Source organism: Mus caroli, chromosome 9 (assembly GCF_900094665.2).
Source record: "Mus caroli chromosome 9, CAROLI_EIJ_v1.1, whole genome shotgun sequence".
Taxonomy (NCBI): Eukaryota; Metazoa; Chordata; class Mammalia; order Rodentia; family Muridae; genus Mus; species Mus caroli.
Genome location: NC_034578.1, coordinates 23117804 through 23132152, shown reverse-complemented (window position 1 = coordinate 23132152; position 14349 = coordinate 23117804). Strand labels below are relative to the sequence as shown.

The following is a 14349-nucleotide window of genomic DNA, read 5'->3' as shown; positions in this document are numbered from 1 at the left end:
GTCAAAAGGAAGAGCCCATGCCCACCTCTGTCCCAGACTTGCAAGCTGACAGTTTGATGGGCCTGGTTCTTTTCACCTAGAGTGACTCCTGCTTTGGACAGTCCCTGAGGTTGAAGGATTTCTCCAAAGTCACCTCTGCCCCTCTCAGAACATCTGGATCCCATAAGGCCTCTCATCAGCACTGGCCTCACAGGCAAGCAGGTGCCCTTCCCCCTCTCTAGGCTGGGCTCCGCATCCTTCCTGTAGCATCTGGCAGCCAGCAATACTTCAGCTTTGCAGACCTTGTAAAGGACTTCCAAGCAATTCTGCATGCCCCACCCACACTTCCCTGGGATGCAGGAAAAAGAGGTTCCACCAGACAAGGTCAGCCCAGGAAGGGGTCTAGCTTCCTCGGAGGCAATCTTCTGAATGTCCCCCCAACACACTCCTAACTCTCCGCTCCCTGCATAACCCAACGAGAAGAAGCTGGTTAGGGAGCTAGGAATCCCATCCCATAGATCCTGAAATACTACCACGGATGTCTGGTGAACACATAGTTCACAACAGGCACCCAGCCACTTCGTCACAACTGTTCACACACTCCAAGCCTCTACAAACTCCTACAGCTAACCCACTTTCCACTGAGGTAAGTGACATTTAGAAAAGCTGAGAAATGTGTCCAAGGTCATGGGGTCAGCAAGTGGGACGGTCAGGATTTGAATCTTGTCCATTTATCAGTAAGCCTATGTCTGTAAGTGCCTCATTGAGCCATTTCAGACTAAAAAGAACCCAAGACCAATCAGGTCACCCTTGCTCCCAGACAGGAGAGTAGGAGTTCCAGACAGAAGGACCAATAACCTTCACAACCAACAACCTTCAACACTGGGAAGTTCCTTCTTCAGTCTAGCCATTCTGTGAATCTCGGCAATATAAACCCAATTTCCTGTAGTCTGTGTTTAAATTAAAAAAAAAAAAATCTGTCCCTCGCTAAAGTTGAGAGGCTAGTTGAAGAGCCCTCCTTAGGTGTCTCTTCAATTCGGATGCTAGCACAGCCTTTTGTGCTTTCAGGGACAGCCCCACAGCAGAATATACCAAAACCCAGAGGGGAGGAGGAGGAGGTCACTGAAAGACTGCATGGGAAGGGGGAAGGGAGAAGCACAGCAAGATCCACCTTTTTTTCATAAGCTTCTTCTGAGGTCACTCTGTCTCGGTTTTCCCAGCTGACAAACGGAAACCTTTATAACCATCCTGACCATCGTAGTGCTTGTTGGAAAGCTGTCCTTCCCTTCGCCCTCCTCTCTCGCTTCAGAACCCCCTCTCAAGTAGCAGAGGAGATACATTCCAATCCGGAAACTTTCTCAAACCACTCCCCCCCACACGCCCCGAGGCAAGGTGCAAAAGAAGCCGGGGAAGCCCGCGCCTCCAGCAGAGCCCTTCAAAAAGGCTCCCTAGTCCGCAGAATCTCGCCACCCTGTCGCCTTCCACCCACAGACCGTTCCTCTCCCGCCGCCATCTCCCTGCTTTGCGAACTTGCCCGCAGCCGGGTCGGTTCCGCGCGCAGAAACCGTGAGCTCAGAGTCCTGGCAGCTTCCAGGCTCGACTCTGACTTCCATACAAGGGCCGAGAGCCGGGTGCCACCCAGAGCTCTGCCATCTCCAAAGCGAAAGCCCTCGCGCTCAAGTATGCACCCCGCGCCTTGGCTTCTCCCTAGCTTTTTCTTGGGCTCAGACCCGAGAAGGCAGAAATAAAAATCCCACTCGACTCTGAGACGCAGCGGGGCAGACCCCTACCTCGCGGCCCACGCCCTGAGGCCGCTGGACCGGGCAGCCTGGAGCGCGGCGACGGCGCCTCCCCGGGAACTTTTGCCTGGCCGGGGCCCAGAGGCAGCCAAGGTGGGTGCGGGCGGCCGACAGAACCAAGAAGATCAGACGCTGCTCAGAGCCTCTAGGTCAATTCTGCTTGTCACCTGCCAAGGGGATCCGATCTCCGCGGCCAAGATGTGTGGAAAGGAAGGGCGCGGGGCGGAGAACCCGGTCCCTTAGAGGCGGCTGCGGGAACTCCCAACCTCTTAATCGCGCCTCCCTTCAAGGGCTCCTCCATCCAGCGGTGCTGTGCAGGGCTGGGACGCGCGGAACCCTGCCTAAAGACCATCAAAGTCCCCAGCAGCCAGAGTTAGAGCACTAGGGGTTCCCCAAAGCTCAGATTCGACGTGTGTTTGTGAACCAAGGGGCCTAAGGTAGACTAAGTCCACTTAGATTCCAAGGCGTTCGCAGCCCAAGGGCTCCCGCACCTTCCCGCCGAGTTCCTCCCACCCGCAGTTCCCCAGCCCTTGCCCGGGCCAGTGCTCGGAGGTGCGCCTGGCCGGAGCCGGAGCCTCGCCCCCGGGGTTCGGGAGCCAGACCCTGGAGCAAAGGTCTGAAACGCCAGGAGGGTTGGAGGAGGGATGCTGCACTTCAACTCACCTTGAGCCACAAGACCTCGGGTGCTGATCACACTTGCTATCAAAGTGGCCACATACCAAATCATAGTACTACCGCGCGCCAGCCAAGAGCCTCATCCTATCGCAAAGTGCTCCTGCGTCTGCACACTTCTCGTGCCTCAGTGCCCGCTTCTCGCCCGCCTACGCCCCTTGCCGGTGCTCCTGTAGCCCGGGCGGCCCGCTCTCCATCCCTTCCTGGCTCCGCTCGTCTCGGCGCGCGCAGCCTCCCGGGCCCCGGCGCAGCGGCACCTGCACTGCCAACCGAGGCAGAGCGCAGCCAGGTCCACGGTGAAGCCTAGCCGGGCCTGTCCTGGTGGTCCGCCCCTGCCGGCTGTTTATTGGACAGTGCTCACGAGTCTAGGCACTGATTGGCTAAACTCTTAGTCCGTCGCTGCGCGAAGGAGGCGAGCCCATTTCAAGGTGCGTTGAAGTGTAGCGAGCAGAGCCGCAGAATCATGCGCATTGCCTGGGAAAAGGCGTTGTAACGTCTTTGCTCTATTCTGTTCTCAGCTCATACTGCAAGGCAAGTTTCTGATTAAATAAATGGTAGCTTCTCGTACTGGCTAATGGGACCCTAAGAATCTCAATAACCCTTGACAGGTCCGAGGGGATGGAGCCCCCGCCCACCTTGAGAATCCAACATCCGGTTTCTATCAAGAAAAAAAAAAAAAGCAGTTCCCGGGAGGACCACGCTGATACGGGCATAGGGAAACCCAAGCATCCTGGGGAAACTAGGAAACGTCCTTTTCTGGAGAACGGTTCAAAGAGACCACGTGATACCTCCCCACCCCACCCCCCACTCTTTGCACACTCTCTTAGAACACACTACCTCCACCAAACGTTATATTAAGTTAGGCTCCATCCAGCCCAAAGCCAGGAGGATGACTAAAATGACCTCTAAAAGTCGCTAAATTTGGAATGAGTCATTGGCTCAGCTGCGGCGAGTCACAGACCCCTCTGGAACACATGTGCACACGTACTGCCACCCCCATTGCTGGTCATCGTTGTTCATGATTACTAAAGCCATTAAACTTTTCCCCCCTCTCTCTAAATAAATGCTGCCTCTCCTGCACACAAATGCTGCTTCCTCTCCTACCTTACTGAGAGCCCAGCCCCATATCAGCAGCATAAAGTCAAGGTGGCGTTTGTGAGCGATCAGGGGGTGAGGTGGAGAACCAAGGAAAAGGGAAAGGTCCTCCTCATTTCTGCAGAAGATAATAAATAAAGAAGCTGGAAGAACTTCCTATATCCCAGGCTCCCTACTCCAGCATCTCTTCATCTCCTCCCCCAATACAATTGTGTTTACACAAGGAATAAATTAGTAACATGAAAGCCTCTACAACCATCTCACATCAGCGTTCTGAGGCTGCCGTGGAGATGTTTATTCTTTCAAGCTTCTGAAACAGTGATGAGAGGCACAGCTCCCTAGGAGGGGCTGTTGGCCAGGGAAGAAATGGAGGGGCAATGAAGGAAATCTCTCAATAAGCACAGAGCATGAAGTTTCCCATAGACCAACAGCTTGCTGCTGGAAAAGCCAATGTGTGCGCATGGACTCGTGCATCTCACATAGAGTGGCCTTGAGTGATAGAGAGCCATTCTTTTTGGAGAACTCCACTCTCGTTGCCACCCAGGAGATGAAAAGCTGAGGCTCCTAAGCAGAGAAGCAAGCACACTAATGAACTTTTATCATCTGAATAGAATCTGGAGAACTGGACTTCTGAATACCTCCTGCTTGCTCACTCGCCCTGCTCATGCGAACACACTCATGATTTATCACTCTGTGAATATATTCCCATGGGCCACTGGTCCTTTCTGGGCTGACATTTCTTTCCTGGGGCTTTGGTGAAAGCTGCACGCTCTAGATCTCATTGACGCATCAATTCTCAGACAACATGCACCAATTCTACCTCCAACACACACATGTGCGTGTCTCCCCATAAACAGGTTTGCACACATCTATATACGCCTATACATACTTCCTCTGGGTCCTAGGTCTATCAAAACTTATTGGGATCCACTTGAAAAATGGATGATGAGGCTAGGCTATGATTTAATTTTGACCTCAGAAACGTTCATGTTGTTGGAAACTTGATCCCCAAGGTGGCAGTATTGGAAGAACGGAACCTTCAAGACGTAAGTCCTAGGAGCTGGAGAGACACTTGACAGTTAAGAACGTGCACAACTCTTGCAGAGTTTGGTTTTCAACATCCTTATTAGGTAATTGTCCATGATCTGTAACTACAGCTTTAAAGGATCTAACACCCCTTTACAGGCACTGCACTCATGTGCACACACACAAACACACACACAAACACATATAGATATAGTTTAATATAAAGATGTGAGTTTGGGGCTGGAGAGATTGGGGGGCAGGGGTTAAGAGCATTGGCTGCTCTTCCAGAGGTCATGAGTTCAATTCCCAACAACCACATAGTGGCTCACAACCATCTGTAATTGGATCAAATGCCTTCTTCTGGTGTGTCAGCAACACTGTGTGAATATACATTTTACACACACACACACACACACACACACACACACAAAGAAACATGAGTTCTACTGAGAAGTCCTTAATCACTGGAAGTCATGCCACTGCTAGGTAATTCTCCTGGAATCTCCCTGGTAGTTCTCATAAGAAGGCTGTCATGAGCAGAGCTAGACTTGGTGGCCTAGGTAATTATCCCAGCATTTGGAAGGTCAGAAGTACAAGATCATCCTCAGCTGCACACAAAACTGAAGGTCACCCTGAGCTACAAGAGACCCTAATCTCATAAAAGAGAAGAGAAAACAAAGCAGGGGTGGGGCGCTGTTATGAAGGGAGAAAGGCTGGCCCCTCCTCCTCTCTACCTGCTACCTGGCTTGAAATCCAGCCACTTGCCAGCACATGCTAAAGCTATTGCCATCTTCCATCTGTCTTGGGGCTTTGAACAGAAATAAACCAGTGCAGGTACCACAGCCATGAGCGTGCAGAATTGTGTGCTAAGTAAATCTTTCTTTTCTTCATGAGTCTACCTCCTTGAATATTTCATGATAACAAAACAAACAAACAAAACAAATCAACAAAAATGACAAAAAAGCCTGGTTAATACAACTGTATGACTCCAGGATTCATCCCCTTTTATATGCTCATAGCAGCATCTGACGCCTGTGGAATGGTGTTCTGTGTCCTCTGAGGCTGGGGTATAGGCAAAATTGAGTCCATAGTCTAGCCCCAGGTCCTTGAATCCTTGAGGTAGAAGAGACACATCTATTTAACATGTATGGAGCATCTACTTTGAGACAGTTCCTTCCCAGAAGTTGAGGAAAAGATAAAGCAGTCCCCACAGTCCATCCCTGCTATCCTTGCTTGGCCACCCATCTTGTCTTCAGGAGGATGGTAGTTTCTGCTAGGAAGTTAAAACCGTATATCAGATCAGAACTTAAAAGAATAAACTGAACTAGAGAGATGTTCAAAGGAAACTAAAAGGAATGTATTTCATCTGGAGAATCAACTGGAAATACAGGACACAAGAGTGAAGACAGAGAGAAAAGGGAAGGAAATTGAATTGAAGAGGGAAAAATTAGCATCATGACCATTATCATACAACATGTGCCGGTTCATTTCAGATCAGCTCAAGAGACACGTGTTGTAGCAACTGGCAGAGAGGAATGAGGCCAGTCAAATCTTTTCCTCTTAACATATGGCTGAGCATTTGACTCAGAACAAATGGCAACCCCTCCATCCCTAGCCGAGACATAGAGCTGAATACTCAGAGGCCACATGGGCCCCTTCCGAGAGGCATAGGAAAGAGGAACACAAACCAACCCCCTTGAATTGGTGTTCCTGGTTCATTGTGGATACCCCTAATGAATATAGGTATCTGACACTATACACATTGGGTGTCAGAATATCTGTCATCTTTAGTTGCATCAAAAGCTTCACTTTTGGAAACAAATAATTCTGCTCTTATCAGTTATTCCAAGAAAAGAAAACCAAACCACTCACTACTTACTCTTACATGCCCAGAAGCCCTCAGAGGACACACAGAAAAGGTAGCCACTGGCAACCAAGGTTTCTCTTACACCCACTGAGCAATCAAACTGCAAACAGCAGCTTGTGTTTACCCTCTTCAGGGCTCTTGGTAGGATTTGGGGTAGGATGATGGCTGGAGCATCTCCTTACAAGGAAGAAGAGAGGCTGTAAACCAAAGGAATTTATTCAAAATAAGTTTGAAAGTGTTTGGTGTTTATACAGTTTGAAAACTGTTCTAATTATCTTGCCATATTAAAAAAAAAAACATTCCAAAATGATACAGTGTCTTAAAATAACAAGAGTCATTTATGTGAGCAGTGCTTGGTGGGAATATCAAACATCAGTTCCAAGATGCATGGACAGTTTCAAGATGGCTCACACACCTGGCTCTAAGCTGGTTGTTAGCCAGGCTTGTCGGTAAAGTTTCCTGTCTCATCATACAAACTTCTCTGTTGACTAGCCTGGGCTTCCTCACAGCTTGGTGGCTGGGTTTCAAGGGCCCATGTCCCAACAGAACCAAGTAAAAATACCCTTTATATCCCCCTGTCCTGGATAACACAGCTTCATGTCCACAGGTGTGGACTACCTATCCAGCTGAAAAGGAAACCACGTAGATCCTCGACTCTCCGTGTAATGATGTCTGCTCTACACTCTGAGATGAGCTTGTGGAATGGAGGTAGCACTGCAGCCATTTTGGGAATGGTACAATTTGCTGTGAAAACAATTTTCAAAATAAAAGCAGAAAAAAATGAACTCTAGAAAAAAAAAACTCTTGGAAAAATTATATTATGGAAATTGTCTCATGCAATTATGGAAGCTGAGAAGTCTAACAATATGCTGTCTAAAAGCTGAAGAACCAGAGAGGCTGGTGGCATGATTCAGCATGACTCTAAAAGTAGGTGTGAGTTATGGACTCTGAAGCCCAGGGAGCCTCAGATTCCTGTGCTGAAGGGCAGGAGGTAATCCAGCTCCAGAAAAAGGCAACTCACCCTTGTTCTTCGGTCTTGCTCTTAGCAGGTTATGTGGTGCCCATTCGCAGTGGTGCAGGCAAACACTCACTCAGCCTACAGCCCCAGTCCTAATTCCTTTGGGAAATCCCCTCCCAGACACTTTACCTGCTCTCTAAGTCCCCTTTAGCCCAACAGTCCTCAACCTGTGGGCCATGACCACTTTGGGGGTTGCATATCAGATAGCCTACATATCAGACATTTACATTTCGATTCATAACAGTAGCTACATTAATTATGAAGTTGCAATGAAATAAATTTATGGTTGGGGGCCAGCACAGCATGAGGAACCATTGTGAAGGGGTGCAGCGTTCAGAAGGTTGAGCTGACGCCTAAAATTAACCATCACAAAAGAATTTGGCATACAATATCTGGGTCTAAGAATGTTCTCATCTTAATTCAAACTGCTACAATGTTTCTTAGTCCCAGGGACTTACCCTTGACACTTGCAAAAAACCAGCCAGTTTGAGAAGACAATGGTGCTTCCTTGGTTTTTGGAAATACAACAGAGAGAATGTTTTAGAAGACTTGGGTACCAAAGCCTGCTGGAGCATGCCTGTAATTCTAGCATTTGGGAGGCAAAGACAGGTAGATTTCTGTCGGTAGGAAGCCGACCAGGGCTATATAGTGACACCTTCTCTGTCTCAGGAGGAAAAGAAAAGTGTGTGTGGGGGATTCAAGGAGGGGGAGGGAAGAAGAAGAGAGGAGGGAAAGGAGGTGAGAGAAGAGAAGGGAGACGGGGAGGAGGGGAGGGAGGGGGAGGAGGAGCTCAACATAAAATAAATTGGTCTTCTAATATCTAATCTTAAGGTATTTGGTGCAGGTGGTGGAAGAAAACTTCTGCAAGCTTCTCAAACCCTCAGCTTATAAGGCTTGTCCATTTCACTAAAATGCAAACAGAACACTACATGTGCCCTGTTTGGTTTCCTTCTCTTCCACTATCCACTTGTCTCTTGCACTGTAGCCTCTGGTCAGTTCTTTCTACGGTACAGAGTACTTATTCTACTGGTCCATCTTTGCCTCTTCAAAAACAAGGTTTTGTCTTCTTGACAACTTTTCTCTATATTTCTCTATATTCTCAAGCTTGATTATGACTCAAGCCTCTCTGGATACCCAGAGTTGTGCTCCTCAACTGCACTCAGCCCTCAAGGCCACGGCCTAGTTAGGTGGTCCACGTAAAACCTGCCTGTCCTGACCATCAAGGGACTACTCTGAGCTGTGCCAAGCAGATGAGCCCAAAGCCCAAGAGGAGGGTCTGCCAGAAGCCCATCCATTTCATTTGCTGCTTCACTGTTCTACCTTGGACAGAGTCGGTGAGTGTTGCACACATCACAGACGCATAGAACACTGTCACACACCTCACATGTGCACAACAGGTATAACCAGGTGTACAAATAGTTCTTGTGTGGTGAACCTAAAGTCACAGTTCTTAAACATGTGTTTGTAGCAGTGTAGTAAAAAGCAATTTCTGGAACTTTAGACTAGCTATGTCCATTTCTTGCCTGTCCAAAAGAAAAAAAGGAGAGAGAGAGAGAGAGAGAGAGAGAGAGAGAGAGAGAGAGAGAGAGAGAGAAGAAGAAGAAGAAGAAGAAGAAGAAGAAGAAGAAGAAGAAGAAGAAGAAGAAGAAGGAGGAGGAGGAGGAGGAGGAGGAGGACGAGGAGGAGGACGAGGAGGACGACGAGGACGACGAGGACGACGAGGACGACGAGGACGACGAGGAAGAGGGGAGGGGAGGGGAGGGGAGGGGAGGGGAGGAATCAGAAATCAGGCATCTATAACTTGGGTTTCTAGCATCCTCAACCATTATAATGCTTCTCCTCTTCTCCTCTTCTTTCTCAGTGTTACAAGTCAGCTTCAAATACCCTCAAGGAAGACACATGCCATATTTTTCTGCCTTCATTCAGGAGCACAAAAAGGAGGCTTGCTGCTCTGCATGATGTTTGTTCCACAGAACTCAGGATCTGGGTCATAGCCTTCTCTGTGAACTGTCCCCCGAAATATGTCACATCACACCGCAATAATTTCTTATTTTGCCAAAGGCTGCAGTATGGGAAGTGTGTTCAAGAATTCTCGGCCCCCAGGGATGAGTCTGTACACCTAGGTGTTCTGTGCCTGCTCAAGGCTAAAGGATTCTGTGGTAAGTTGCTGGCACAGGTGGGCTACTTCTACACCATAATATGTAGAAGTCTAAAAGACAGCTAAAAATACGGCATCTACTGGAATGCTCAAGCTGTGGCTATAACATGCTGTGGGTTTGGTTTACCCCCTTTCATTTAAGTCATCATTCTTCCAACCATAGGAGGGACAGTAGAAGGAGAGGACATGAGCATCGGTACAGGCAGTTCCTCCTCCACAGAATCCCCAGTAACCCAATCCCATTCTCCTGTGATACTATACAGGAAGCAAACGGGATCTGGAGTTTTCCCCCTAAAGGATTACAAGGAGAGGGATTCAAACATAACAAACAAGTTTCCCCAGTAGTGCATTGGGTCATGGACCTGCATGCATTTGGTACCATGAAACCAACAAAAAGTTTCTAGATGCCCAGGATTAGAAAAGTAAACAAAATCATCAGGTCGTGGTTAGTGCCAGCAATAGAGAGTCCAAGGACTTGGGCTAGGGATGCATCAGCAGAAATATCTTCCCAGTGGCCAAGTAGACCCTGAACACTAATCTCCAACCAGCACTGTGCTAGACAATAAGTAGGACACAGCCATGGCAAACCATTTGGCATTCAGACACTAGAGTCTGACCATGTGAACAATTCTTCCATGTATCTCTCAACGCAACACCACAAGAAAGATAGTGGACTGGTCCATTTTGGTTCCTATAACAGAATATTCAAATGTGGGTAATAGCTTTTGCTTTATATTATTCATTATTATTATTGGATAGAGCGCATAGTGCGGTGTGTGTGAGTATGAGCACACAGGCCACCACATATGTGTAAAGACTAGTGGACAATCTTCAAGAGTCAATTCTCTCCCACCACCATGGAGTCTGGCACTTGAACTCGGGTCATCAGCTTGTTGGCAAGCACTTTTACGCCCCCACCCCCACCCCCGTTCAAGCTCACCTGCTATGAGAGGTTTGGGGGCCAGAGACATGGTTCCGTAGTTAACAGCTCTTATTGCTCTTCTAGAGACCAAACTGTAGCACCTATGTCAGATGGTTCACAGACACCTGTAACTCCAGCTCCAGAGAATCTGACTCTCTCTTCTAATGTTTTCTGGCACGGGCATGCACACACACATCCACATAAATAAACATAATAATAACACATTTGTTTAAAAATGAGGTTTGTTTAGCTCCGATTTAGAGATATAAATCTAAAATCCCAGTGCCTTTTTTGGTGATGATCTAGATAGTGTCATAGTAGAAGTGAAAGGTCACATTGCAAAACAAGAGGCCAGGGAGCAAGTCAAAGTTTGGGATCCCTGTCACAATTCCCTACCATGAAAGCCCAGGGTCCTACAAGGACTACCTTTGTCCTTTCCAAGGTCAGCTCATGCAGTAATCTGGCTCCTCTCACGTGTGTGTTACCTTAAAGGTCCCGCCAACTCTCAACACTGCCCAGTAGTAGCCAGGCTTCAACACATGATCCTTTCAAAAATAAACCACATCCACACAACAGTGCTCAAGTTCAAACAGTCATAGAGCTCCAAGAACATGGCAGTACAGGTGGCTGAGGTCTGAGCTCAGTCTTCAGTAAAGAGAGAAAGAGGAAGAAGAGTCTACCAGGGAGTAAGCTGTGGGTCTATGGCCTGCAGAGGGCAAGAGCTCATATGGTGAGCATCCTTACTGTCCACCTCAGAGTGGACAGTCAGTAAGTGTTCATGTCAAGTGAATGTGTAGAGATAATAATACATTGACCTGTCTAGCCAGTTATAACACAAAGAAGCCTCCATGTTAAGAATAGAGCATGTGTTGAGGCAATGATGAACCTGGCCAGCTGGGGAGGGTGAGATCAAAGAATAGGCAAATGAGAATAATATGGACAAGTAGAGGTTAATAGAGATGACAAATAAGATCTGGTCCTCTGCAGGGACACAGAAGACATCGTCACTTTTGGTTCCAATGAAACTAAAGGCACAGAGGCTGGGAGTCAAAGAGGCCCCTGCAATGGTGTGAGGAGGAGTCTGTGATTCTGCTGTGGACCCACAGATGGATGAGCTGGGGATTGGGGGTGGGGGGAGAAAAGGCCCTGAAGCCACAGCTGGAGAGTTTGCAGGGGTCTATTTTTGGCACCCATTCGACCCCAGACCTCTCATTCCCGGACCCCTCCACGCTTAGCTCTCAACTCCACACAAAAGGGCCTTGTGTGGGAGTGCCAGTAGATGCAATGCATTTTTATATCATTGCCTCCCCTCCCCAGAGCCTTGGCATGAGCAGAGCTCTACCAGGTGCTGGAGACAGGAAGGGAGGGGCTGGGCACCAGACAGGAGTCAGAGGGCAGAGGGAAGCGGCAGCCCCTCTTCCCCCTGCTCCCCCCAACCCATGCCTTTTTGTCAACCCTTCCCTCAGCGTCCTCCTGCCTGTTCCTACTCCTCTCTCTCTCTCTCTCTCTCTCTCTCTCTCTCTCTCTCTCTCTCTCTCTCTCTCTCTCTTTGCTGCGCTTCCATGGCCCCTCTTTTCAGTTCCTTCCTTCTCTCCCTCTTTGTCCTTCCCTTACTGGGCTGCAGAGTCAGTGGAACCTAGAGACAGAGCCCGATTTAATCTTGGCAAACATCCAGGACAAAACATACCACAGCAACAAGTTTCCATGGTGCTTGGACACAAGGCAAATGAGGTCTAGGGAGAGATTGCTGGCCTCAGAGTTGTCTACCCTGAGTCTCATCCCTGCCTCACCCATTAAGTATATATCCTTAAATAAGACTTTTAGGCTCCCAAAGTCATGCTGAGAATTCTGTCAGTGACCAATCATTCAGTCACCATCAAATTGGAACTTGCAATGCCCAGTCAGCAGCTTGCACACCAAGAACACACGGAGCACCTGTGGTGTACCATGCCTCCACATGGTCCCTCTCCTCACACAACTTGCAGCTAATAGCAATAGGGCTTCTCAGAAACACAGTGCAAATTCAGCCATTCACCGAAAGGCAGTCCAGTTTCAGAGTTCAAGGACTGCTATGCTCCCAAGGTCTATCAGATTCCTTGGAAAGGGGACATAGTGTGGGCTCCAGTGCTCCATGAAATGTAACTGTTGCAGCTCCTGTTGAAAGTCAGAGGATAGTGCTAAATCCCAAAGCTTGCCTACAGGCAATATCTATTCTGGGTAATTAGGAATAAGGGACAACAGGAGAGTGCAGACTCATCGCATAGGAGACAGTTTGCTGGACCCATGAAAGCCTAGCTATAGACACACTGGTGTGTATGAGGCATATTCCTGGGACTGGGGTGAAGGGAAAGATAAATAGTGGTGCAGTATATTTGAAAAAAGGAAAGAATTTTATCCAGAGCCCTGACTCCTGAGGGACCAGAAGGTAGATGCCTGTATATACGAAGGGAGGGAGGGAGGGAGGGAGGGACGGACAGACGGACGGACGGACGGATGGGCGGAGGAGAGAGAGAGAGAGAGAGAGAGAGAGAGAGAGAGAGAGAAATGAAGACAGAGACAGACAGAGAAACTCAATCCCTTTCTAGGAAATCAAGTTCTAAAAGGGAAAGCCTGTAGACTTGTGTGGGCACAGCTGCCTAGTAGGAGATTGAGGGGAGGCCATTTGAGGCTCTGAAAAGAGAGTTTCATGGGAAACCTAGCACAATGAGCTCATAGAAGGAGGAATGTGAAGAGAAAAGGACAGAGGGGCAGGCTGCCACGAGCACTGCTTGCCTGGCAACTTCCCAAGGTTAATCGAGGGGCATCAAGCAGACTCCGAGACATTCCAACACTAGGGAGGCGGGTTGCGCCGTTACCGTGGGGAGAAGGGGCCTTTCTCTGCCCGAGGCTGCTGTCACTTCTGGAGGCTTTTTGTAGAACGAGTCCTACAAAACCCATGGGTTTTGTGGTGTGGCATCCCATCCATCGTCCAAGCAGACAATCCATTACTGGCAGGCAGGCAGGACATCTGGGCCTAGTTCAACTGTCCTTGGACCCAGAGATGACAGCAGTTAGGAAACCTCTGTACATAGTCGACAACCTCCACTACATAAGAGATGGACATTTTTAAAAGAGCATGAAGGGAAGAGGAAGAGAAGAGGAAGCAATGATAGAGGCAGGGAAACAAGAAGTCTAGACTGCAGGAGAAAATGGCGGCACTCTAGGGGCTTGTGTTCTAGCATGAAAGGTTTGGCATAAACAGAAATGCCAGGATCTTATTATATGATATTAATACAACCCAAACCCATGTCACCACATCAACATACAAAGCAACAGCCACACAAACACTAGTGCAGAGGACATACATAGGTAAATGTGACAGAGCAAATGCATGGAAACCCATGTATTGGTGCAGGACATTCTGCACGTAGATTGGTACCCAGAATCCCTCCAATCACCACATGTGCATAACTACAAAGTCTACCCACTGTGGGCAGGTGCGACACTCCTCCCGGAAGTATTAGCTTAACACACACTGAACCACAGCATGTGGGTTGTCTGTGGTCAGCAACAACAGAACTCCCAGCATGGGTGTCCCTAGAACACTCTTGCCTTTCTTGCCTTTTCCCAAGGATACTTCCACACACAAAATACAGATTTTTCATGGTCGCATAGTACCCAACATCCAGAATGACCTACCTGTACTTCATCTTAATTCTACTGTAGAGGGTACCCATGTTCCCTAGCTACAGAGTCTAGGGAACAGCCACCAGTAGGTGGCGCCATTAGGAGCCTCTTAGAACCAGGAGTGGGATTAATGAGGACAACTTACAT

The 14349-nt window shown here is 48.4% G+C and overlaps 1 protein-coding gene across 4 annotated transcripts in view; it reads right to left on the bottom strand.

Moving 5' to 3' along the window:
* The window catches only part of Igsf9b (immunoglobulin superfamily member 9B), a 52258-nt gene extending 49527 nt beyond the window's left edge, over positions 1–2731 (bottom strand). For 3 of the 4 annotated variants that reach the window (XM_021172649.2, XM_029481996.1, XM_029481997.1), the window contains exon 1: positions 2442–2691. In XM_021172649.2, coding sequence (XP_021028308.1) covers positions 2442–2505 — 64 coding nt within the window. In that variant the 5' untranslated portion in view covers positions 2506–2691. Of the gene's footprint in view, positions 1–2441 lie in introns of all 4 variants that reach the window. The other variant, XM_021172650.2, reaches the window with a different exon arrangement.
* Between the last annotated feature and the right edge of the window lie 11618 nt (positions 2732–14349).